Here is a 27,616-nt window from a genome sequence, read left to right on the forward strand (position 1 = left end):
ATTGTACTTACTTTAATGCACTATAGCCCCTAATGTCATTGCATCCTGCAATCTGCTGTGGCAACTTGGTGGCTGAGCACGAGATTGTGGGTACCATTCTCAGCCATAGCAGTTGTTCCATTTCACTGGTGTTAGAATGCAAAAATGCTCATATACTTAAAAGGACCACTGACAGCAAAATTTCCTTTTTTACTTTTATGCTTTAATAAGTTGGTCTGTGTCTGATAATCACAGTATGAAACTAAATGCACATATATGATAAATAATTAATGATTACATAGGTTAATTATAACTTTTAACGTCATTCCAACATGCACTCCCCAAAACTTAAGAAACAAGTGTTGCACCATGGCAGTCGCATCAGACTGAACAAGCGGCCTCACGAACAAGTTACTTTGAGGAGTACACTTGTTGAATTGCCAGTTGCAGAATTTATCTGCTTGTCGCAAGCGTGTCAAGCTGAAACTCCACAACAGCAATTTTGTGCAAGACAGTGATGAGCGACGATGTCTAGCGACAAAACGGTTCACTGCATGAATGGATCACTCATTCATGTGGCTTGCTCACTAGGTTATGGAAATAGCGCCAAGCCAGAACAGGATGTACATCAGTAACAGTCTACCGGCTGTCACATAGAATGAGCAAACGACTGAATTTTGATATGTCCAGGAATATAAAAACCTACTGCAAGACCTTCAAAAATAATTTATGCTGCTCTGTATAGCAAAACAAATTAACTTAAATTATTAGAGCATGTGTCACACCAGTTTTGGTGCATAGTTTCTGCCATCATACTGGCAACACTGGGGAGATGTCGCTCAATGTCATTTCTTGCAAGGGGTTCGACTTGTAGGCAACAAGGGAACACAACAGCCATCTCCACCGCGTCGCTTGTCGCCGTTGTGCACAAGATCACTTGCAGGGGTTTATACTTTAAATCATTTTCAATTTGGGCCCTGTAGAGCAGTGGGTTGAAAATTGACCTCACTGCACGTAGCAATGAAGATGAAAATATGTGCATTAACCACCACAAAATGAAGAGAGTGCAGAGGCAACAACAAAATGAAGCTGGCAAATTTGACTGCTTCTCTTTGGTGTCCAATGTATTCCTGCCGTTGTTGCAAGCAAAGTTGACCAATCGTCAGTTTCCCACACTATCTGCAGTGGTGGTGTAGTGGGTTTGGTGTTGCACTGTTAAGTCTTGGGACACGGGATCAAATTCTGGCCATGGTAGCTGCATTTCGGTGGTGGAAAAATGTAAAAATGCCCGTGTACTGTGCATTTGGTGCACATTAAAGAACTTCGGGGTCAAAATTAACCTGGAGTCCCCTACTACGGCGTGCCTCATAATCGTATCGTGATTTTGGTATGTAAAGACCGAGATGATTTTTTAAAAGTGTTTTACATTTAGAAACAAATGATATGGTTGCTGTGGTGCCACATCTTTCGCTGTGCTCGATATTGCTGCACCGCTACTGCTGCTTCATCATACCAGCGTGTTCTGACTACTGCTGCATGGGATGATTTCACGTGCCATCTTTTTGTATGACACGCGCCTGACTGACTTGCATACGATGATTCAGTACTCATAAGATGGGCAGGCATCTCTGGCTAGGTTTAGTGTCTCTGCATGTATGTAGGCTTGGAAAACTTTGTATCATTGTCAAGAAGTACAAAGCAAATGTCTTTACACAGCGCTTGGTGGTTTTACACGAACATTGTCAATACAGTAAAGCCTCATTAATTTGACCCTCGTTAATTCTAAAAATTGGGTAATTCGCACTCGGCCTCTGGTCCTGGCAGGTGTATACATTATTTAACACGATTAAACTTCAGGTAATTCTGACGTATTTGGCTGCACATTAGTTTATTCGGACAACTCGGAGTTCGGTGAGCGCGCAGCATCGCAAGTGAGCAGAAATGGCGTTAGCGTCCATCAAAACGAAGCGGCGGAGTCTGCATCACCATCGTCATCAGTGGAAATTGTATGTGAATGACAGCAACACCAGAATGCTTCATGCCCATTTGTGCCTTTGAAACGTTTATTCTTGCATTCACCACCGTGCATAGCGCTGCACTGTCTGCATGCCTTTATGACTGTGTAGTCGCCATTCATGATCGCGTCAATAGTGGCTGCGGTTTCATCCGCAGTGGTTGCGGCAGACAGTAGTTCCATTTTTACTCAGTGCAAAGCTGTCGAGGATGAAGAGCACCGTCTACATTGCAGTGGGCAGCGACACTGGCGAAAAAATTGATCGGGATGTGCGTGTGGTAGTGAAAAGCGTTTCTCATATGAAGATGCGCGCCACAGCTATGCTGTGAAGAAAGTCACAAGGCCTTCGCCGCTGCGAACGCTAATCAGTCACGAGTGCAGCTTCCACACTGCTTTTGTGCAAAATAGAAGCAAGATTTGCTGATTCATTCAGTAAATAAAAGCATGTTGATGTAGTAAGCATCTGTTTATTGTTTTTTGATACCCTTGATAATTCGACATTCGGTTAATTCGGACATTTTTTTTTTTTGGTCCAGTGAAATCCGAAATAATGAGGTTTTACTCTAAAAACTTGTCACCGTGAGTGACAAACAGCTCACAACGGCATGCTGTCCACTGGAATACAGTTTTTATGACAGCCGCCGATTTAGCCAGTAGACCTACCTGAATTGTGATAAAGAGCCGCTGCTAGTAGGCAGCAACACATGGTGGTGAGAAAGGCCAGTGTGGCTCGACAGCATATTCAACACGAGAATTTCAAACTGCTGTGCTGAAAGGGCGCAGAACCCAGTGAATATGCTCATTGTACAATGGTCGGTATTTTTTGGTTTCGGAGATGAATCTAGTTTGTTATATTTATTAACAAGACAATTTTACTTTGTTAAAACAAGGTTTTAAATGTGGATCTCCATGGGGATTTCAAGGGGAATTTCACATGATTATATTCATCATTTCACTATACCCCGTTTCGTCATAATGAGGTTTGAGTGTATTTCAAGTGATAAGCAAACTGTAGTCCATTAATGCGGAAAATTGGGCTAGTTGGTGATTAATCATCGTACCTTGCTGGTGAAGCAGTGCACGGACATAAACACGCTGAAGACACACAAGAAAAGCAGCGAGTGTCGTCTTTTCCTGTGTGTCTTCACCGTGTCCGTGTCAGTGCGCTGCTTTACCAGCAAGGTATTATGATGTAGTCCATTTTTATTACTTCGCGAGCGGTAATAGACATTAATGCACCATGGCTGTGAGCATGGACCGGCAAACTGCCGACCTGGCGCTGGCACTGGCTTTGTTGCAGATCTCGCGCAGTCTGTATGATTTGGCTGTTCACAGGTGGCGTCCGATCCAATGCCACATCCTGTTGAAACTTAGCAATCAGTTGGGTGCAGTAGTTGTTACAAGTCAGGTGCTGGAGTGGTTGCCAGATCAGTGTGTCTCTTGTGAGAAATTGACCAGCCCAACATGGAATCGAGCAAGCACTGTCCCATTAGGCTACGTGCAAGTATCCCGATCTGTGACATCTACAATAGTCACGGAGCTGGCAAAGCAGCCACTGAACGTGTCTATTGATGACAATGTTGTGAGGTATGTCAACTCAGATCAGCCACTCCGCTGACTTTAACCTTATCAGGGTCAATCTTTTTCGCCATATACGACCGTCCAGGGTCGATTTTTTTTATTGCAGATTCCAATTCTCCTGAGGGACCTATTTTGAAAAAAATTTAAATTTTTCTAGGGTGACCGTAAAGTGAGAAAAAAATATTTTGCGTTGGTATATATGTACTCTATTCATGAATAACAACAATAAAAAAAAAGAAAATAAACTTATAAGAATGGAAAATTTGATGCATTGTTATACTAGTTCAAGGCTTAGAATATGTGCACATGAGAATATTTCACTAGTCTCGAATGTTCCTGCTCTTACAGTAATATTTACGTCCATAGTGTAATCGAACTGCGTAGGTGAGCGCATTCAAGAAAACTGTGGTTGTGTGCCTGTCAAAAAAGCAAAACGTATGACAAACCTCTGCTAATCTTCATCTTATCGCCAACCAGAGGCAATTAGATATTGCGAGTCCCCCCTCCCCCCCGCCCCCCGAAAAAAAAAAAAAAAAGCAGAGTAAAGGAAACGCATGCATGGCTCACCTCTGTGAGCACTAAACGAGTGAGAAACAAGCAGTTGCCCTTTGAGTGATTAGTAACGAGATAGCCATCAGTTTTGCGAGCGCGAGAAGCTGAAGCCGCCCGCGGAACAAAACCCAAACCACCGCCCGCCTGTGCGCGTGCCAATGCGCGAGCGGTAGTATATAGACGCGCCAGAGCAAACTAGCTCTAAAACAAACCATGTAACAAAAATGGAGAGGGGGAGATGCAAGAAAATAATTCCCTGTATTCCCGAATAGTGGCAGCACATGCCAGGAAAGAAAAAATAAGGAAATTGGCGTGCTTTTTAAATGTGCAGACGGCACCGTAAATATACGGCATCGACCATTTTGGTCTCGTTCGCGGTGCCGTATATTTACGTCATTGACCCTCAAAGAGTTAACCATATTAAAATATGTTCAAGGCTACATTCATCATTGAAGGAGCCCTGAAACACATTTTGAACATAACAAGAAAACGTTGCCTATCTGTTGTAGAGGCTGCTGTGATCATGTGAGCCCAATATTACTGCACTGCATGCAGCAGGGAATTTACAATCTACTGTCAAACACAGCGAAAAATTGCTTGCTATCGCTTCCACAATCTCGTCATGCGGCATCATTGAAAGCAGCTGGTCCACCAACGCTAATGACTGATTTCATGATCATGAGAGCATTAATACATAATCGTTAATTTTTAACTGCATAAAGGAAAAGTATATATGTCTGTGATCTCAAAAAGACAGAAAAAGCATTTCATCTTTGCACTGCGGATAGCTGCATCTGCTGTGTGTGGCCGCCGAAATGGCAGCGGAGGGCTATGTAGCTTAGTTTACCACCGTGGCCACCATGCGGTGCTGCGATGAATCCTTTTGCCACTGCAACACTCAACTTTTGGCTGGGGCATTCCCCTCTTGGCTTTTCCGCTGTGTAGCTGCCAGTGCGTTAGCGGAGACGAAAAGAGAGAGAAAGCCGGACATTAGTGTGAAAACTTCACTTATAGTTGAAAGATTTAAAAAGAAATTTTTGGCATGAGATTCATGGGACGACATATTTTAATAGTGAGGCACTTCTATGATTAGTTTTAAAAGTGTTTCAGGGCTCCTTTAAGGTCAGATGTTGTTTTGTGGCTGCTGCGAGGCATCTACTTTAGCCAAAATGTGCAAAGTACAGAAAACATGTATTAAACAATGCTGAAATTTTGTCGATCATCAGGCTATGATTAAGTCCCAACAGTCACTTTACGGTGTGATGCTCAGTTTATGCTTACCATGCGTGGTGTGCATTGTAGGCCAAACACTGGAAGGCAGGGCCTGTTCACTTTGTGCTGTGTGTTATTTCTCTCTTGGGCACTGACCTGCCAGCTGGTTAGGGAATGGGTGGTGGATGTGCATTGGGCCACTATTATTGCAATGTTGCAGGTGCGAGTTCACTCGGTGCTGAAGCAGCAGAAGGAAAACACAGCTGGCACATATAGGAAGGAGCTGTCAGACGTGCAGGAGAAGTTCCAGGCTACAATAAAGCAGATGAACGAGCAAATGAACGAGCTGAAAGCGCAACTGGTTATATCACAAGCTGAGGCCAAGGCAAGCCAGGACGAGTACGACCGGGTGGCCCAGCAACATCAGTCCGTTGTATTGGAGCTCGATAAACGCGACCATCAGTGGAAATGCAGGTCAGCATTGGCCTCGCACCTTCTTTAGCCTTAGTGAAACACTGCCTTTGCATCTCAGATGTACATTGGGGGAAAAAATTATGTATATTTATACGAGTAGAGTGTCGGCAAACATTTTCAAATGAAACAGTTACACAATGTTCATACAGACAAAAAGAGCAGTAGCACCTGCCGTGGTTGCTTAGTGGTATGGTGTTGGGCTGCTAAGCACGAGGTCGCGGAATCGAATCCTGGCCAGGGCGGCCGCATTTCTATGTGGGCAAAATGCGAAAACACCTGGGCACCTAGATTTAGGTGCATGTCAAAGAGCCCCAGGTGGTCCAAATTTCCGGAGTCCTTCACTACGGCATGCCCCATAATCAGATTGTGGTCTTGGCACATAAAACCCCATAATTTAATTAAAAAGGGCAGTCACATAGATATTGAGCAAAGGGCAGTGTGATGATTTATAGTAGCAGTGTTTCCATAGTGAAGAAATATATAGGAGGGAAAGGGGCATGTGGGCATTCATTTAAAAATGGACAGAACCCCAAGAATTGTTGTCCGTAGAATTGAGCATGCGAATCTCAAGTATGATAGGGATTGTTAATAAAATAACTTTTTGGTGTTATTGAGGCTATTGTATGCTTGTTTTGAGAAGAGTGCTGAGGCGTGTAATGCAAAAAAATTACTCCTGGTGGCTTCACCTACAATTTAGTACTTGATGACCAGATTAAATTTAATTTGGAATATAGTTCGAATTTATATTTGTGTCAAAAGGTAAGACTAAGGTAAAAGTAACTGGAAAGCTGTGCAAACTTTTAATGAAATCTCAGTAGATGGCACAACATGTTCATTCTAAAGTAACAAAATTTTTTTTTTTTAGTACACTGTTTGTCACTGCTGCATTTTTTTCACCGGGCCCTTTGGGCTGTTTCCTTTAGCTGTGGCTCAGCTCCTCTTTTGGTGGCTACAGCTGGAAATTGAAAAGGAGAAAGCAAGAGACTTAACAATGCGTGGCGACGAACATAATAGCATTACTTTAGGTGGTAGACTAGCATGTGTACTTATATAGTTGTGTGACTGACTTCTAATCGTACAGCATTGGTGCAGCTTCTCATTTTGATCATGTTATTTCATTGGGTGCTGATATGTTCTTATATGGCAAAAACTTAGTGGTAATTTAGTCTCTGTGAAATGTTAATTGACTTGAACTAGGCAGACTTTGCAACAGCATACGTAGAAGGGCATCACTCAACACACAGTTGGCTAATTCCTTTTGATGTCTTCAAAGTGATACGAAATGGCACCTGGTGGCAACTGATTATTCGGACACTGACAGTTTGGACATGCTCAATTCAGGCAGCTTCGCAGCGCCACCACTTGCCCTATAGACGTAATATGTTGGAGCAGCCAAAATTTCGAACACATTACAGCATGTTTGACAATTTGAACTCTGCTTGCATGACCATAACCACATTCTACTTCAGCCACTGAATGGTGAGTGGAGCTGGCATGCTTTTTTGGGGGGGATATACAGTCGAACCCACTTATAACAATACCGGTTTAAACAATATATCGGGTATAACAATGAGAAGCTGCTGCACTGTCAACTTTTGTATGTTTTTTGTATGGTGAAATAACCTGCTTATTACAATGCCCCGATGCCGCATTATCGGTTATAACGATGAAGTCTGGCTGCTGGGTGACCGAGCAGAAAGGCTGTGAAATGTTAAATCCTTGAAGTGAAAAAAAAAATAATAAAAGAAATTTGAGCCGCTGCACGATGGGCCGCTGCTTCAACATCCGTCTCCGTACCCCTCTCTCCCATTGCCCTTCCACCCCTCGCTCATAGCTCTAAGCTGCCTCACCCTCTGAAACATGAATGCGCCGGGCCAACTGTGCTGCTTGCAGATTGCTCGCATGTTGCTCGCTGGCTCCTCATCAGCGAAGTTCTGCAAACAGGTTAATTGCTTACGTTTGTCCTTTGTTGGTTGCATCGAAATCGTTCTTGGCCACGTGATTTCTCAGCGTTTGACTCGCCCGCCGAAACAGAATGGCTGATGCGCTTGCTGATCATTGGCAATGCACGATGTTGGCGGTGAAAAGAAAGCCTAAGTGCTTCTAATCGATGAGGTGATCGTCGCGAACGTGCTTGCATCTGATAGCAACAGCGGACAACGGCAGCGATGATGCGTTGGGGCAGGCTGCCTCAACATTGTCCTCACAGGAGGCCCGGCAGATGATCCGTCCCTCCGGTGCTTTGTTTTCGCGAGAAAGCTTTCGCTGCGCTACATAGAGCACTTGAATGCCTTGGAGAAGGATGTCGGCAAGCTTTGCGTAAAATGCAAGGCTGACGGACATAGTGTTTCCTCGTGTAAGCCAGTGAGAAGTACGAGGCGAGATGCTTGTGGCGATCTCGCCTCAGCATTTCTTCTGGATTTCTCAAGCTGACAGGCTGCCGCGGCAGCCTTCTCGCAATTTTTAAAGGCCCCTTTTGTTGCCACCAAAGCAATGCCTTGGCGGTGCTCGCATATCGCTTGCCACCAGTGACCCCTCTTTGCAGTTGTTATAGCAGTGCTATTCTTTAACGCCGACAGCCACATCTTGCTAATGTAATCGGAGCACCCAGGAAGCAGTGAAACGAGTGAACACAATCAGCAGCCGGATGGAGGTAGGTAGTGGGGAGGAGCACTGGCCTCTCGACCATTATAGTTTTTTCACATCAGATCTTCCATGCCCCTATTCAGATTTTTTTATGCAACCCAGTTACAGCAATTATCGGTTACAGTCAAACCCTACTATATCGAACCCATTTATATCAAATTATTCTGTATATCGAACAATTTATGAACACGGTATAGTTATAATGAGTATATATAGCAAAAATTACGCATACATAGAACAAAAATAACTGCAACTCTTGATATATTCAATGTCAAGCGGCGCAGTGGTGCCCCCAGAAGTTTGCTTTCCCTTCAACGGCAGGGAAATCCGGCAGCACTGCTCCACCCAACCGCTCTCCCTACCGTGACAGCGCCGCGTTGAGCGAGCCAGCGAGACCCCCCCTGCAAAAAATTATCCTTGCCCGCCCGCAGCGCTTACTGAGGCAGCCAATTAGAGGGTATTGTGCCCTTGTGGTGCAAGATGCCGCATGTGCGAGTTGTCTTGCTGCTTTTCTGGTTCATTGTGTTTGCGCTTTGTGGGACTTCTCCCGCAGTGTTGCCATGATGAAGTGGCAGAATTTGCCTTTCGCCGTGAAGCTCGAAATCCTAAATTGAGTCGAACGCAGTGAGACGTCGGATGTCACCGCAGCGTGCAAGATTCCGAGGAGCACTCTCAGCACCATCTTGAAAGAATAAGGGGAAGATTAGGGCTAAAGCGGACAAACTTGTGACCCGGTGCCCGTGGCGCCCAATGCGTACGCACGGCCGTGTGCAAGTGGTTCATCCGAAATTGCTTCAGACATGCCGGCTTCCGTGTGCCTGGCGGGGACTGAAAATTCTGATGAGTGCGACGAAGCAGTTGCCGGTGTTCCCGAGCTGTCAGTATTTCCGGAAGCCGTTGACGAATCAACGGTCGGTGAGTTTGTAAGTGCGGATGATGGGGTCGCGGCCACGGGAGAGCCCGAAAATGAAGACTACATTGCAGACATTGTACCGAGTACAGGTGAAAATGGGTACAATGAGGAAAGCAATGATGATCCTTTGCCCGTATCCTCCAAGGTGATTGGTGCACTCGCACTAGTCTGGCGCTTTTGCGTGAATGTGGAAGGTTGCGGCCTCAGGTGCTCCGACCGTGTAGACAATGTGGAGAAGTGCGTGTGTCATAGGCTGTGAAATTGCCCAAGCAGAAGAAAATACAGGACTATGTCATGCGAAACTAAGCTAGTTTCATCAATAAAGTGATTTTATAAATGGTATGTGCTTTTACGATGTTCAATTCTCTAGCAAGCTTATATTGAATTATGCCCTATATCAGACCGATAGCCATTTTTTTGTGAGTTCGATATAGCCTGGTTCGACTGTATAACAGTGGAATTTTCATGCCCACTTGAATACTATTGTTATAAGTAGGTTCGACTGTATGTCAGCAGCACTCCCTCAAAAGGAAAAGTAAGCAAATCCTACTTGGTCCCGTAAATGCTGACTGCTTCCAAACCACAAGGCAAGCTAGTGTTGTTTCTGAGTTATTTGTGGAATGAAGTCTCTTAACTTATGGCAAACTCAATATTTAAGATTCCCAAATATTTGAACTATTAAGTTGTCCCCACCGAGTCGAAAATTGGCAAAATTATATATATATATTTTTTTCATTCCTTGTTGGTGTAGAGCATTTATTTTTGCTTGATTGGACCCCTGTGTCACCTTTGATTAATTTACCTTTTGCTCTCTAATCATCATGAACATATCATGAAGTGTTTATTTTTTTTTTTTTTTCATTTTCTCAAAACATTTCTGGTGGTGTCAGAATTTTAAAGGGACACTAAATGCAAATATTAAGTCAAGCTTAGGTGATGGATTAATGCTCGGGAATGTCTAAGGCATCAATATTATTGAAAACAAAGCTTTAGTAAGAACAGAAATTGAAGTAAATGTAGGACATGATTTGAGACTCTACTGGGACATCCTAGTACTAACCCAAACCCGCCATGGTTGCTCAGTGGCTATGGTGTTGAGCTGCTGAGCACAAGGTCGCGGGATCGAATCCCGGCCACGGCAGCCGCATTTCGATGGGGGCGAAATGCAAAAACACCCGTGTGCTTAGATTTAGGTGCACGTTAAAGAACCCCAGGTGGTCAAAATTTCCGGAGTCCTCCACTACGGCGTGCCTCATAATCAGAAAGTGGTTTTGGCACGTAAAACCCCAAATATTATATTATTATATTATTACTAGCCCGATGACATGGCAACACCTCATGCAACTTGTACTTAACCACTGCTAATGAAAAAGTCCTTGCATTGCATTATAACACAGAAGAAAATGGTACTTGTCTGCTTCTATTTGGTTCTTAGAAAAAAAGGACTATGTTACCCTTAACGACTCAATGTGTGGTCAAAAGGTCGTTTTTTGCTAGACTCCATGCCGGCCACGCCCTCATGTTTTGCTAGTTTCTGTATGTATTATTTTGTATGTATTGCTATTTCTGTATTATGTAGTGCTGCGCTGGTTTTTCTTACTCGCAAAGCTCATAATAAAAAGGTAACCACATGCATGTGAAATTCAAGCGACAAGCATCAAGATAGACAGATCCTGTCATACTGTTGTCTTGAAAAAAGAAAGTAGCTACAAACTTTCATTGTTGTCTGAATCAATACAATTGTATGCCTGTAAATAAATCACGACGTGCTGCAATGCCAATGTTTAACCAGAGCGTACTAGATCAAGCTTAAATGTTTTGTTATTGCCAGTAACAATTCATTCCATGCTGTCAGCAGTAAATGATGTGGCACCATCTGACAGCTACAAATCAAAACACTTTCATGACTTTATGGCCTACGAGACTGTGGTGTGCATGCGATCTTGAATGATATGTAGTCAGTGTGATATGAGATTGAAGCGAAGGCTGAGTTTACCATTTATTTCCTGCTGTCGGGAGGAGAGCAAGTAGCAAGAGTGAATTCGGATTGAGGCAGGCACACTGGTTGCTGTCGTGTCACTTTTGAGGGCTAACAGCAGAAACTGGCATGTCTATGTGATGTCTTGGGATGCTGTTGGCTGTGTCCTTGATGTGCTTTTGTGTGCTGTGCTTTTGTGTTTTACAGAAAAAGAAAAAAGACTTAGCGCTGGCTGTGCGGTGCCATTTTACTCATTAATGACAGCAAGGGTGCTAATGGCGCCCGTCCATGAGCAACTCTTTGCTCATGGACGGGCGCATTTAATTGTGCTAGAGGAATTCAGACACGATTCTTCAGACACGATTTTCTTTTAAACTAAGTGTTTTCTTGGCACAAAACATGCGGTGCATGGTTTCTAGAATAGTATTTTAACAGCCCATGTTGATGATATCTCTGGTTCTACTTATCCTATCGCAATATTTTCTTTTTGTGAGATAGGTAGGCAATTGGAGAGTTCAGTAGGCCTATTATATGAACAAATAACATTAGAGAAATTTTCAAAATATAGTAATTTGTCCTTGGGGTTGCTATGGGTTCTTGCTTTAAAAATTTGACATGCAATAATTTTGGCTCAGGTAAGCCTAGATCATTCATTCTTCTAGCCTTGCAAGCTCTGATTATTCAGCATAATTTTTGTATGTCAGCCTTTATTACACCATATATAGTTTAGTAAATATTTATTTCCAAGCAAATTATGCAGAAAACTTAATTATTTTAATGTCCTGAAAATTGTTTACTCTGCAAGAAAACAATGTATATTTTAAATTAGCACATTGAAATACATAAACTCATCAAGCCTTTATTGAAATCTACTGTTCTTTTTTTAATAAAAGCAAAAGCAAAGAAGAGCATCTCAGCCTTTGCAAAGTTTACACACCATTGATTTCTGTGAGCAAGTGCAGATCATTATTAAGAGCTGGCTCAAGAAAATAAAAGTGTCATTTGATGACAATTGCAGAGACACCTTTTTGAATAACTTGAACCATTTCGGTACGTTTCACTACGGTGCGCTTAATGGAAGTGAAATATACAGAGGGGGGGGGGGGGGGCATTATAAGAGTGAACACCTAGTAGGGGACACTTGAAATTTTCTAAGTAGTTTTCACTGCACATCCGCTGTTGAAGCCGATGGTCACGTTTATAGTGTGGGGAAGAAATGAAAGAAGTGCAGGCAGAAGTTGGTGGTACGTTCCAGATTGTGCACTTGTGTTTTGCTGGGTCCACCATCTTGTGTTAGTCACTGATGTGTCAAGTACTTTGGTAATTTCATGTACAATAGAATTTTGTTGATTCGACTCCGGATAATTAGATTTTTCACTTAACAAGGTCTCAGCCCATACATTCCTATCGGTCAAAATTTTTGTGATTTCAATCCTGAAATTGGCCATTACCAAATAATTTGAAATTGGCTGGGCAGCATGAACCTGTCTGACCCAGTGACCCCAATCATGACTACAATAGCTGCGGTGTCAATATTGGTGGTGCTAGGATATTGCGAATGCATCAAAGAAACATTATCTCCTGCTGAAAACACCTATTTCTGGCCTGCCTAAGTGGATTTTTAAGCAAGAATGGCAGCTTACAATGAATGATTTACTTATTTAAGCAGTTCTTATGTGTACCTTTGTGTGTGTTTTTTTCAGAAAGTTGGTCTAAAAACTTCCTGTGCCATGTAGTCAAATACAAAACCAAAACAGTGTTAGCGGGATTCATAACAGCCTACCATCAGAACCAGTGTCATGCCATTGTCATTACAGTATTACAAAAGCATTTAGGATGGTGACTGGTACATTCTAATGGCAGCAACACGTTACTTTCATTCTTTGATTACAAAAGCTCCTTCAATAGAGACGTTCTCTTAGGAATGTCCGAATATCTGAAATTTAGAATACAAACCAACTGCTTGATTTGTATTCAGTTTGAAAATTTACTATTTGAAATTGTAAAATATTTGTTTCAATTTAAATATGAGGGGTAACAACACTTACTGAAGTGGTACGGAGAGAGATTGATGCAAGTGAGCGTTCTTCAAGATGATTGCTCCGAATTATTCTGCTGCAGAAGAGCCGTGGTTGTCACACAGAGGCACTAGTTCCTGAGCAAACATATGGGCCAGATGATTTCTGCTCAATAATTCAAGAAGAATGCCTCACTTTTAGGTAGCTGGTATACAAATTAGTTGTCCTGATTTATTCTTTGCCTAGTCTCATCATGTTTGCATCTCTCCATGTGTAGCGTTGTGGTATCACACATTGGCTGTACCCTTGTTTATATTACACTCGTAGATAACTGAAAGCACTTCTTTCTCATGAAGCTCCTCAGTTGAGAGGACATCCAGTTAAAAATGTGTATTAGCCTCATTCTTTTACCAAATGGACTGACTGCACAGACACATCAAAATTTGCTTTGCTTATGAAAAAAATATTTGGTATTTGAAGGTCATTTTTTTCAAATGTTTCTATTGGATTTTATTTGGAAATTTCATTATTCAAACACCCCTAGTTATGTTACATAGCATCAACAAAACTGTGTCACATGTTTCAGCATTCTGGAGAATTGCATGCATTACAGGATGCACTAGCAAAGTCGTTAGTTAAGGCATGTGCAATCATCATAATTGTGATAGCTGCAAAGTCATTTTATAAGTGTGGAATATTAAATACGTAATAGACTGTATGGAAGACACGTGGTCCACAGGCAGTATTAAGTACTGCCTGAGGGTGATGACAATGGGCATTAAGCGTAAATAAATTTTAATTCTGGGAAAGTAAACTTCTGTTTCATCATTTTGTGATGTCCATAATATGAGGCATACCATATTTTTCTTTATAAAAGCCACCACCCAAGCACTCCGTACGCACGTTAACCAGAGAAGCTGAAACATGCGGCCCTGGTGTTTATCACTGGGTTAATCCTATGGTTCATTAAACGATGGCTTGGTAGGCTGCCGGATCCTCAGTATGCAGTTGCTGCTTGTGCTTAGCTGCATGTGCATGTTCTTGTGCCGGCATAGCATAGACAAGCTCGTTCCTGGTTCTACTTGCGGCATTACTGATTGAAAGCTGCCTGCTCCTCAGGAGTACGTATGATGTGTGGCCTACCCATTTTGGAGCCGGAGAGAAACTGCTGCATGTGCTCTCGGCTGCGGCGGAGAGCAACGACGTCACTACTGGCGCAGTCAATCACACACATCTCTTTATCTTTCTTTTTTTCCCCGCATGCACATGGGGTTGTGCCAGAGGAGTTTTCAGCGTACAGGCAACAGGCAGACAGACGGACAAATTGGCTAGCCATATACAGCTTCGCTGTAAAAAATTAGTGTTCGTCAGATTGCTTTAAGAAGTTTAATGTCACTTCTGTGTTAATTTTCTACTTTAGTGCGATAGAGGCTGGGTGCACATTTGATTCTGGGTCATGTTGTATTCAGGTAAATACTGTCAAATGAAAAAGTGCTGTGTCTGGGTGCTTTCTTCTGCTCTTTTTAAAATTTTATTTGCCAGGTAATTGATCAGTTTTGTCAAATTGGGCCTGCTGGACAGGTATATATCAGTTTTGTCAGTCTCGTCAAGGTCAAATTAAAGTTGACTCGTGTTTATATTCAAGCAGCAATTGCTGCAAAATGATGAATTGGGCATGGCCTGCTGGCACCAAGGAGTTCAAGAAAGTGTCACGTGGTACTTTTTGCTCCTCTGTAAGAAACGAGGACATTCAGTGATATGGGACACAAACCACTTGTTTCCTTTCATATTGGCCTGCCATGTAGCATGTACAGCTTTTCCTAAATGACTATATAGGCCCAGTGCTGCAGGTACTGATGCACTTTCCCATAAGCTCCTGTAAGCCACAATATCGATTAAGTCAATGCTTACTTTGCTACGTTTAATATGTAGAATTGTTGATATATCACTTTCATTTTTTCTTTTGCAGCTCTTTTGGAATCCATAGTGACCATCTTAGATTTTATTTAAAAGTATTAGGTAACCGAACTGTTTTCTTGCAGCTTACTAAAAATAGGGTCTGCATAGATCATGGATGCATAGCTAAAGGCATGCAAGGGCTATTGGACTGCTTGAACGATGCTGAAAGTACTGAAACAACTCATTGCATGCGGATTTCAGTTTTTTGCTCAGCTGCTTGTCGGTTTGACCTAATCACTCAGTAGCCTGCCACATTTAGTTGGTTTTTTTGGTATGGCATGGGCTTCCAGTCTGTTTTATGTGTTCTTTTAAAAGATTTCCATGGTGCTGGATCACAAATGATACTTGGGCAGAAATATTAATGTGCAGAAATAAAGCAAAACCAAATGTGCACAGAAAAACAAAACAGAATACTACATTATTCACTGCAGTGAACTTTCAATCTACTAGAGACAGTTCTGGCGATCGCAATGTAGAAACAGTATTGACAAGCTTAATCATTTTTGTACACCATCTGGAAATGTTCGCTGCGTCAGCAACTCTTTCCTCAGCCAGCATTGTCTGTAAGGCACCATGTAGTGTTACAGCACTACCTTGACAGCAGGTGCATAGATTCACAGCAATATGATGGCCCCTACACCACAGTCAAGAACATTGGTGCAGGTGTATGCCTTTGCACTTGGAATCATGGCTTGGGTGTAGTGCACCGTGAACATGTTTAAAGAAGGATTAGTTCGCATAGCTCACAGAGAGGCAAGCAACAATGCATGCTTAGATGAAAAGTTGTTTTGTGCACTGAATGACTGGAAAGTGCTTCTATTTCTCATGATTTATGCATTTGCTTTGCTGTGCTCTGTTTGCCTATGATAACTTGATTTCTGACATTTAACAATCAGAAATGACCAATGTTTCTGTGCAGGCCTGGAAGAAGTCATGAAGCAGAATTCTGCAGAAATGGAAAGTGAACTCGAGAGGCAATTGCAGCAGCAGTATGAGGACCTTTCCAATAAATGCCAGGTATGGTATTTATTTGAGCAGCTTCTAACATGATTTTTTTCGGGTGCTCATTTGTTTTTCATGCGATTGCCCTAAGGCATTGAATGCCGGGGAGCTATTACACGGTTCATGTATACCTATATATTTTAAGTGTTGTTACAAGATGAAGCCATCTTTGGATGTCATGCCGCACGTAAGGTTGTGTGATGATAAAACTATTGGAGTTTTAATGAAAACGTGAACATTCAGCAGCACCTGTGTATGTTTCAACTGGTGCAGAAGCGATGAAGGCTTAGTGCACAAGTGTCTGCAATACATACGAAGCATGGACCCCATAGGCAAAGTGGTGTACATATGTTGCCTGAACACTTATGCACAGCAGTACAGTAGCAGCCATGAGGAGTCGGGATACGAATATTGTGGTGCTTAGTTGGATGTCTGCAATACATCTCTGTGTTCCATGGGATACTGTGCTGTTCAAAAGGTGAAGCCATCCTCGGGTGTGGGATCAGGCATCACGTGGTGATAAAGTTGCATTGTGAAATACTCTTGAGGCTTTAACTTGAAACATGAATATAATGTTGAACTTCAATATCCGCATACTTTTTGGGTGGCACAGGAGCGACTGCAAACACACGGTGTGTAGCTGTGTATAGGGCAGTAATGAGAAGTGAAGTGTGTGCCGATTATCGACTGATTACAGATTATCGACTGCGATTACAACCTAAAAGGAGACGCACGTTTGTATACGATATCCATACTGCATTGTGCAGTCTCAGGTGTGTGTGCACGTGAAAAAAATAAGTGCAGCTTATGCGCGAATAATTTTTTTTCTGATATATTTAGGCCCAAGTTTAACTTTTCATGGATGTATGCAACACACCAGAAAAAAAAAAATTGTTTCTTGCCGAGTTTCGATACTGAGTGCAAATTTTCTGGCTAAATCTCCTCGGCCAACACTGAGTAACGGGCAGCAGGTGTCATTCATTGGTTTAGGGCAGCAACAAGGACGAGGAAGATTCAGTTTGGCACACAACTTGCATTCTTTTGAAAGCACAGTTAGAGGAGACAGACTGATGCAACATCTCCGGCTGCAGCAGTATCATTCACGTTATGTAAGACAAATGAAATGTACACCTATGGTTCACATATAATGAGAGCTGTCTCCCCTAGGCATGGTGAAAAAACAGTCCCTAGATAGCATGCTTTGCTGTGAACATCTCAGCCAAATTATGCAGTTGTGCGTATTGCATGCAGCTCGCAAATGGAGCACGAAGTCACCTTTTTCTCAAACACTCATTTCAACAGAATCCTGCTCCTCACTATTTTCAGGCTGCTTTAATTTGTAATATAGCAGAAATTCGTAATCTAGCAGATTCCTACATACGGCTGCTATTGCTGAATAGCTGACATCAATCAAGAAGGGTGTTTGCATCAGTACACTTCTTCCTACCATTACTGAGTATATATATTGACACTGTTGAATAAACAGGCTGAAGTAAGCAAAAATTTGCTTTCGAATTTTGATAGGAATTATGTATTTCCAGAAGAAGCCGACTAACATCAGCTCATGCTCTGCTGCGGCTGCCCACGTAGCAATTAAACTTTCGCCTCCCTGCAACGATGTCATAGCCGTCAAGTCTTGCTAATTTTGACTAGTTTTGAACACTCAACTAGCCTTGTACCACACGAAACTTAAAGTTGGACCACATGTACACTTGCCAGCATGCGCTCACTCCTGGTTGCTCCTAATTGGATGCCTTGGCAGACTTCACTTCGTATTGAGCTATTTATAGCGCTTCAAAATGGGCAAGTTGTAGTGGCTACTGTCTATCGGTCAAGCTGGTGCAGGACTAAGCCAGTCCGCACTGCGTAGCACGGCCAGACTGGAGCATATGAGCGCAAGCGTGCACTCAAGCCCTGTCGTGCACAAAAACACTGTGCAAACGCACTACAGTTGCATGTAGATGCAGTCTGCTATGTAGTGTAGATACCGCATCCACCGTGGCGTGCCATGATGAATCCGCTGGCTGAGTGCACTGTGGCTCGCTGAGGACAACTGCGTTTGGCTACATTTGGGCACCACAATTTGAAGTAGTGGCATCTACGTGAACATCCAAAATAAAATTTGAACTGCGTGCCACGGCGACGTTCAGTAGACAGAGCATTGTAAGTGTGCGCTGCTCCAATGTGGCCTCCCACATCTGGCGCCCAACGTGGGGCTCTTGGGGTTCGAGATCGTCAAGCGGTACGGACGTGCCGTGCTGCGCATGCGCCGACCCATGCTTCTGCGAGACCGTCTCGCGTGGCCGCCTTCGAACGCGCCACCGTTCGCGTGACCGTACACGCGAATGATCAGGCATTGGGATCCAGCATGGGCCGAACATATTCACTCGCTATCTGGTCGCGGTGAGTCGAACTTCTAGATTTGCCGCGCGCCCATCGGCATGTTTTGTGGATAGCAACTCGACTAGCAGGCATTGATCTATGAAAGGTGCAATAAATGCCCTTGTGATTGTTTGCATTACTGTGTTGTCGTTCCTTTATCCCAAGAGCACGGAGGAGAATCCCACACACTGTGCAAGGCATTGAAGACGAAACAGGAGCAGAGTGAATGGGATCATGTGTGACCTCTGATTACCAGTAACTCCACTTCTTCTGAATGCATTGAAGTACTTTTGGGCGGCAATGTATTTCTGAACGGGTATACTTTAACTTCAAATGCATTTCTTGACTTAGACAAAAAGTGGTTCAGGGCCCCTTTGAAGGGCCCCTCACCACGTCTGGCCATTTTGAACTGCCCAGCGCAGGGCATACAATGCGTGCTAACGATCGTGCCTACAAAGTGTTGCGAAAAGAGCTGGAATTCCAAGCCAAACGCCCTGCGCCCTTCTCCTTGCGCGCGCTGCACTCCCAGCCAGAGAGTCGACGGCAGTCGCACAAGTGCGCCTATATATATCGCCGTGTTGTAGTGTTACTCACAGTGGCAGGTGACTTCAAGGCAACAGCTGTTACTTGTTTGATCTGTTGCTTCAATAGATGAACTAAAGTTTAGAGAAATACTAAAACCTACAAACCAAACGTCTCCGTGTCTTTGTTTTACTTTGTGCCGTAGCAAGAGAGATATACTTTCGTTTTGTCTGCTTGTTCCCATGTCGTCGAGTCGTGTGTGCAGTCAGCGAAACTGTCACATTCTACCATGTTCCAGCTCGCGATCATGCTCTGTGATCCGCTTGCGTCTTCCTCAGTGTTTGTGTAGCTCTGACTTATACCGCTAGTCAGGTGTTCTCGTGTACAGCATGCAAAATTGTGTGCTGTGCGAAATGAGACAAACACAATGGCTCGAGCACAAGACCATCAGCAGAGTGCCCCACTCAGCAAAAAAGCAAGAAAAAGAAAAGGTGGTGGGGTCCCTGTAGTATGTGTCACGTGGTCCTCCAACTCCAGCATGTGCGAACACAGGGAAAAAATTTCGCTTGCGGATAAAAGATGAGGGCAAGTGGAGAGAGTGTCCTTGTTGGCAGTGACGCTCGCCACTTGAAATCATGGGTTCGTGTCACTTGAAATATTTCTACCTCTGCTATTAATGAAACAATTTGAAAAATTCTTGCTGTAGAACACTCCCCACAGAGTACGTAACAACTTCCAGCATATAACCAATATTTCCTATGTGGCCTGCTGAAGTGCTCTTTAAAACAGAGAGTTGGACTAGCTGTAATTTAGACAAAAACATGTCCCAGTACAAAAGAAAAATTAGAGGTGCAGACAAAAGGACGACAGTTTCTTAGTATATTGTCGCAGTCCTGTCGCACACTGTCGGCACACCTGAGAATACAGAACGCAGTCTTCTTCTATTGAGCCTGCTCATACTCTCGAGCAGATCGTCTTTGTCGTCACCATCGTGGCTCGATGCAGACAGGGCCTCTCTCCAGAGCGAGGATCGCCCGATGCGTGGCAAATAGTAGTCAGTGCACAAATACAGGCTATACATGTCACTCTGAGCGATAAGACTTCATGCGCACCACGTGAATAGTTTCAGGCACATGCTGGTGGCGCTTCAAGCAAGATGGGGTGTCAGCACTGACTTCGTAGGTGATGTTGCTAAGGCAGTGCAGAACTTTATATAGTCCAAGTGCCACCGTAGAAGTTCCTCGGAGAGGCCACGGCTACTAATAGGTCTCCATTCCCAAATGCTGTCGCCGGGCTGATAAACAACAGATTTGTAGTTGAGGTTGTATCGGCGGTCGTCATGGTCTTGCTGGCTGGTTATTCGGACACGCGCAAGCTGTCGAGCTTCCTCGACGTGCTCTGCAAAATTGGCAGCGTCAGCCTCTGTATCTCTACAATCATAGGGCAGCATAGCTTCGAGCATCGTTGTTACTTCTCAACCGTGGAGAAGACCGAACAGCATGCCATATTATACGCAAAGGTGGCATACGCAGAATTTTGTCGTAATTCTTGTGCACCACGTCGACGTACATAAAGAGCATGTTAGCGAAGGTCTTGTTGAGTCAGCGAGGGTCTTGTTCTGTAAGCCCATTCGTTTGAAAATGGTATGCTGTTGTCCTCCTATGGGCCATGCTGCTCAGGGTGAGCATTCTTCTTAAAATCTCTGCTGTGAAAGCGGTTCCTCTGTCTGTTATGACGACAGCTGGAGCACCATGTCTTACTTAGGATGATGTTCTCAATAAAAGATTGTGCCACCTCAGCTGCCGTGCCACTTGGAAGTGCCTTGGTTTCAGTGTACCTGGTGAGGTAGTTTGTCGCGACTACGACCCATTTATTTCCGCTGGCAGATGTCGGAAATGGACCGAGAAGGTCCATTCCAATTTGGGCAAGCGGTGACTCCGGCACTGCAATAGAGTGTAAGGGCCCGGCGGGTTTAGTGGGTGGTACTTTGCATTGCTCACAGTCAAGACAAGTCCTGACGTAACACTTCACCTCTGCTGCAAGCTTTGGCGAGTCGTATTTGCTTCTGATTTGTGCCAATGTCTGTTTGCAGCCAAGGTGGCTTTGTCATAACATGCCTGCAGGATTTCTTTGTTGCGAGTATATGGGACGACTAACAGGTAGCTGTGCCCTGTCGAAGAATAGTTCTTGTTATAGAGGATGCCGTTGTGCAAGCAGAACGATGATAGTCTCTTTAAAAACACTTTCGGCACCTTTGTAGTTCGGCCTTCCAAAAAATCAATGAATTAATGGAGCTCTTGATCCTCTTGTTGACGATAGATGGTGGCAGTATCAACAACTGCTAAAAGGCCTGTGTATTCATCGTCATCAGAGCCTGGTGATTCAATTGGTGATCTTGAGAGGCAGTCAGCATCCAAATGCTGCTTCCCCGATTTATGGACCACTGTCATGTCGTACTCTTGGAGTAGCAGGCTCCAGCATGCCAAATGTCCAGAGGGGTCTTTCATGTTTGTCAACCAACGAAGTGAGTGATAATCGCTCACTACTTGGAAGGAGCAGCCTTATAAGAACGGGCGAAACTTACTGACTGCCCATACTACAGCCAGGCATTCCTTCTCTGTAGTGGAATAGTTGGACTCTGCACGTGATATGGTGCTGATTGCGTAAGCAATGACTCGCTCGGCGTCTTGCCACTGAACGAGCACGGCGCCTAGGCCCACGTTGCTGCCATCTGTGTGAATGGATGTCGGTACATCTTCATCGAAGTGAGCGAGTACAGGCGGGGTTTGTAGGCGCTGCCATAACTCGCTGTATGCTGCTTCCTGCTCCTCTCCCCTTATAAATGTGATGCCTTCTCTTGTGAGATTGGTGAGTGGAGAGGCAGCGCACACGAAACCCTTGATAAAACGCTGTAATAGGCACAGAGGCCCAGGAAGTGTCACACGGCTTTCTTGTCCTTGGGCCTTGCAAACTTCATGACGGCAGCAATTTTATCGGGATCAGGTCTAACACCGTCATGACTGACCACATGACCCAAGAACTGAAGTTCTTCAAAGCCAAAGTGGCATTTCTTTTCTTTCAAAGAGAGTCCAGTGGACCGTATGGCTTGAACGCAGAGGAACTGCTTAAAAGATGTTCCTCGAATGTGGCCAAAAAAACAATGTCGTCCAAGTATACCAAGCCAGTCTTCCAGTTAAGGCCGGACAGGACAGTATTCATTAGTTGCTGAAACGTAATCTGGGCTGAGCACGAACCGAAGGGGAGAACCTTGAATTCGTACAGCCCATCTGGCGTCACGAAAGCAGTTTTATCTCGATCACGTTCATCGATTTCGATTTGCCAGTACCCACTTTTTAGATCCATCAATGAGAAGAAGCGTGCAGAATCATCTATGCGTGGCAGCGGATAGACGTCTTTCTTTGTAACACGGTTTAGCTTGCGGTGATCAATATAAAAGCGCAGGCTACCATCCATCCTTTTTACGAGCACCACTGGCGGTGCCCAAGGGCTTTTTGACGACTGGATGACATCATCCTCTAACATTTTCTGGACCTGCTGTTGTATTGCCTCGCATTCTTTTTGAGCCACACAGTACAAAGTTTGTCGAATGGGTCTTGCAGTCTCCTCCATGATTATGCAGTGGTTAGTCAGCGGTGCTTTGCCAACTCGAGACATGGAGGAGGAACAATCCTCTAATTGGTCAAGCAGTTTGAGAAGCTTTCGTCTATCTTTCGGTAGTAAACTTGGACCAACGTTGACAACAGGTACATGTCGGGCCATATCAGCTATTGCTTCCTCTTGAGCAGCAAAACAGTGTTGAGCATTGTCGATTTCATCAAGGTATGCTACCGCAATGCCTTTGCTTATGTGCTGACTTTCTTTGGTGAAATTTGTCAGCAGCACATCAGCACGTCCCTCTGTTAAGCTGACAATGCCACAAGCGATGACAATGCCTTGACACAGCAGAAGTGCTGTTATTTGTTCGGCTACTCCGTCTTCATTGTATTGTGCGTTCCAAATAACTGGAACAAGACTGCATTGTAAGGGCGGTATAAAGACATCATCGTCAGAGACGCTTAAAGATCTGCGTTGTGGTTCTGCACCAAGGGTCATCGTGTCTTCAAAGGGCCCCTCACCAGGTCTGGCCATATTGAGCTGACAAGAGCACAGCATACAATGCGCGCTAACATTCATGTTTGCAAAGAATTACATTGCTACGCACCGTGGAAAGGTATGAAATTTCAATCCGAACACCGTCTTCCCTTTCCCTTGCTGTGACTGCGCTCCAAGCCGGACAGTGACGTGCTGGTGTCCCTGCGCCTACGTACTCTGGTCCGCAGTGTGAGAATAGAGGCAACATCTTTTATTTCTGTGATCTGTTGCTTGAATTGACGAATTGAAGTTTAGAGAAGTAATAAAACACACAGACGGAATGTCCGTGTGTTTTTGTTTTACTTCACTCCGAAGCAAGAGAGATGTACAGTGGAACCCCGTTCATACGTTTTTCACCGGACCGGGGAAAAAAAACGTAACAGCCGGGAAAACGCAACAGTGAGGAAAGCTCCGAAAATGAATGAAAAAAAGTGCAGCTTCAACTATAGACAATTTATTTCCACAGAGTGCGCTTAGGACCTAAAAAAAAGTCCAGAATTGTGGCTTGCCGTTTCTTTCGCTCGCTAGAAATCACCACACGTTTCTCAATAGCCTGGAAGGCCGCATTGCTGTCAGCGTCGCTGTGAGGTGCGACGTACCTGTGGAGGAGGTCCAGAGCCGCAACGGCTTTTCGAAAGCTACGATTTGGCAACTCCCCGGCATCATGCGGCTCGTGCATCGCAGTCTGCGACTTCACTCGCGACCGAGATCCCAACGATCTCGGCGATGCTCTGACACTCTGACGTCCCGACAACAACATCCACGGCGACGTAGTCGTCGTATGTGACCGCCATTTTGGCTTTTGGCGAGTTTTGGCCGGGCTTGGCTATGGAGCTGGCTGCAAGAAGCCGCACGCCAATTCGATGGCGGCCTCTAGAACTGGCGTGCGGCTTCTTGCAGCCAGTTCCATAGCCAAGCCCGGCCAAAACTCGTCAAAAGCCAAAATGGCGGTTGGAGCGCGTTGCCTACTTTAGCCCAGGCGGGTTCGGGGGGCTAAGTTGCGACGTATCATGCGGGAACGTTTTCACAGCTACGACGTAACAGCGGGGTTCCTTATACATTGGATCCTATGGAAGCTATGCCGGGACCGGATGAAAACGACGTAGCAGCCGGGAAAACGCAGCAGTGAGGAACGTAACAGCGGGGTTCTACTGTACTTCCGTTTCGTCTGCTTGTTCCCACGGTCGTGAAGTCACGAGCGCAGGTACCGAAACTATGCCATTTTCTACCGTGTTCTAACACATGATCATACTCTGCGATCCGCTTGTTCTGCCTCAGTATTCGTGTATCACTGAATTATACCACTAGTCATGTGTCCTTGTGCACAGCGTGCAAAATCGTGCACTGCACAAAACCAGACAATCACAACAGCTCGTGCGCAACGCAGTCAGCAAAAATATGCAGCGCCGAAAAAAAAAAAAAAAAAAAAGCTCGGAGAGAAAAAAATACAAGGCGGGGCCTGTGACATATGCATCACACGATCCTTGAGGTCAGGTATGGGAGACCGCAGGGAAGGAATTTCACTTGCGGAGGCTAAATGGGGCGAGTTTAGAGAGTCTCACTATGCAGTGGAGCTCGCCTCCTGAAATCGTGGGTTCATGGCACTGAAATATTTCTATCTCTGCTATTAATGAGCTGATTTTTAAAAATTTTTGTGGCAGAATGCTCCCTAGAGGACATGTAACAACTTTCAGTGTATAACCAAAATTTGCTATGGGGGCTGGTGAGGGGCCTTTAATAGTGGAAAAAAGTGACCAAGCCGTCACGTATGTTGACCACAGCGCCATATTCCCACAAGAAGTCCATGCCTAGTAGGAGCCGTTTGCAACACTGTTGTAAAATTACAAAGGTAGCAACAAAAACTATATACCCGATCGTGAGTCTTGCCGTACATCAGCCGTACATAGTTGTCATCAGCTGACCTCCGGCATTCCGAATGGAAGGACCCGTCCATACGATTTAACCTTCTTAAGTTAGTTTGCCAAGGGCTCATCTCACTCATTATAGAAAAGTCTGTGCCAGTGTCAACTAAGGCGATTACTTGTGCCCATCAACGATTACAGGGAATTCAGCATTCACAATTTTGTCGGCATTCTGCTCTGATAGGTCATCGATATGGGGTGTTCTTGGCAATACTGTAGGCTTTTTGGCAATCTGATTACCTGCAACTTTCCCCCCGGAAGTCACTGCTTTCAGTTTCCCTGCCATGGCCTGAGAGACCTCCTTCCCACCCCGTCACCAAAACTGCAGCGTTTCAGTGATGAAAACTGTCTTGGAGACGCCCATCGTGACTAGATATCAGAGGAGTTACTTGCTGTCCTGTAACATTGTCGCCAAAGGGGCCACGACTTTGATCAAGCTGACAGCACATAGCGGCAGGTAAATTTCATTGGTAGCCAGCCTGATGATGAGGGCAGAAGCGAAAAATGTGCCCTGGTTTTGCACAATTGTAGCACAATGGTCGGCGATCAGTGATGCGCCATATATAGGCCCTGTGAACCTGTTGGGGCCGCCGAAAAGGCTCTCATTGGGCCCAGGCTGTGACAGGTGGGCTGTGGCGGTACTGTTGCATCGGTATTGCAAACAGTGGACGCCGCACAGCGTCCGCATAGCTGTAAGCTCAAAGCATGGTTCAGGGCCTGGTTCGGGAGGTTCAAAGGCTTTTCAGAGTTCTTGGTGCACAACTTCAGTAACAGAGGCGAGTGTGAACTCTTTCGGTGTCGCTGTGTGCTTTGCAATCACAGTCTTCGCACGCATAATCTCCCTTATCAATTGGCGCAAAGAATCTACGTCAGTGGCCACTAAAACTGTGGCTCCTGCAGCTGCTCCACTAGCATGCTGCTCATATTGCTGGTGGCGTTGCTGCTGCGCCTGTTCGATTGGTGTGGCCTCTCTAATAAATTTGTCCACTGTTGTCAATGAGTTGCATACAAGGCCAGCAAAGAGATGTTCCTTGACATCGCGCATGATATGACTCGGCTTCTTTGGCTTGGTCATCTTGAGATCTGCGCGACAAAACAAATTTGCCATGTCTTCGGCGAACATTGCGACACCCTCATTTGCCATTTGGATACACGACTCAAGAAGGCATTGAGCGTTATCCCGTCGATTCATATTGCCGAAGGTCTCAAGTAACCGACAGCAAAACTCGTCCCAGTTTGGCAAGTTTCCTTTGCTGTTCACAAACCATTTTCTTGCACTCCCTTCGAGGGCAAAGTCCACGTTTGAGAGCTTCTGGTTGGGACGCCAGGGATTGGAGTTTGCCACGCATTCATACTGGTCCAGCCAGTCTTCAGCATCTTCATGCGCGCCGTTGTGTAAGCTCGTGGGGATTCGAAGGTTTTCAATCGTCACCTAGGTCGGGCTTACCAATGCTGTTCCTTGAGCAGAGGTGGTCGTTGACAGTGCTGGTCCTTGCAGGATACCGAATTCTGGGCTCAGACCTTGCAGGCGAAGGCTTGCTCGGTGTACAGGCGTCTCAATGCGGGCATGTCTCACTGGGCTAGATGTAGGGTTGCTCAAAGGAGTCTTGACCATCGGGCGATGAGTGCAGTACCCAGCACCTCCACCAGTGTCGCAATTCACTGAGAATGGAAACTTTGATTGCAAGAGGCCTTCCTGTCGCACTCTATCAGCACACCCGAGAATAAAGAATGCAGTCTTCTTCTATTGAGCCTGTGTGCGCTCTCAAGCAGATTGTCTGTCATCACCTTCGTGGCTTGAAGCAGACAGGGGCGCAGCAATATGGCAGTTGTCGGAATGGAAAATTGGGCAAATCGGGCATAATTTACTATTTTCATTACTGCCGTCATTTAAAAATTCAGCAGCCAAGTTGGCCAAAGTGCACATTTTACATTCTTTCATTTGGTAAGGGGGACATGCACTGGAGGCTAGGCTCATTTAAATGATACTTTCTCTGAAAGTTTTATTTTTCGGTATGCCAGAGACAGAAAAATGTGATTGAACATATTTAAGTACCGTCTTCATACAGCTAGTAATGTTGCTTGTAGAAGAATTCCATTGAGAGTGTTTGGCAGCCACCAATCAATCAAAAGCCATCAACGAATTTGACCAATTTCCTCTAACCTTGTATAGAAAGAGTTAGAGGACTACATACTATGTTTAATCTTCTCCCTGAAGCTTCTAACACTTTCAGGTTCTTGTAGTGCCACAGTGTTCTTATTGTTACTGTTTTATTCTTGTATTTTGTCATTCTTGCTCCATTTTGCTGA

General features: G+C 44.6%; 1 protein-coding gene across 2 annotated transcripts in view; it reads left to right on the forward strand.

Moving 5' to 3' along the window:
- The window catches only part of LOC142585522 (uncharacterized), a 165,530-nt gene that overhangs the window by 77,819 nt on the left and 60,095 nt on the right, over window positions 1-27,616 (forward strand). For both annotated transcript variants that reach the window (XM_075696329.1, XM_075696338.1), the window contains 2 exons: window positions 5,559-5,813; window positions 16,248-16,343. In XM_075696329.1, coding sequence (XP_075552444.1) covers window positions 5,559-5,813; window positions 16,248-16,343 — 351 coding nt within the window. The remainder of the gene's footprint in view (window positions 1-5,558; window positions 5,814-16,247; window positions 16,344-27,616) is intronic.

The sequence above is a fragment of the Dermacentor variabilis genome, chromosome 1 (genome assembly GCF_050947875.1).
Source record: "Dermacentor variabilis isolate Ectoservices chromosome 1, ASM5094787v1, whole genome shotgun sequence".
Taxonomy (NCBI): domain Eukaryota; kingdom Metazoa; phylum Arthropoda; class Arachnida; order Ixodida; family Ixodidae; genus Dermacentor; species Dermacentor variabilis.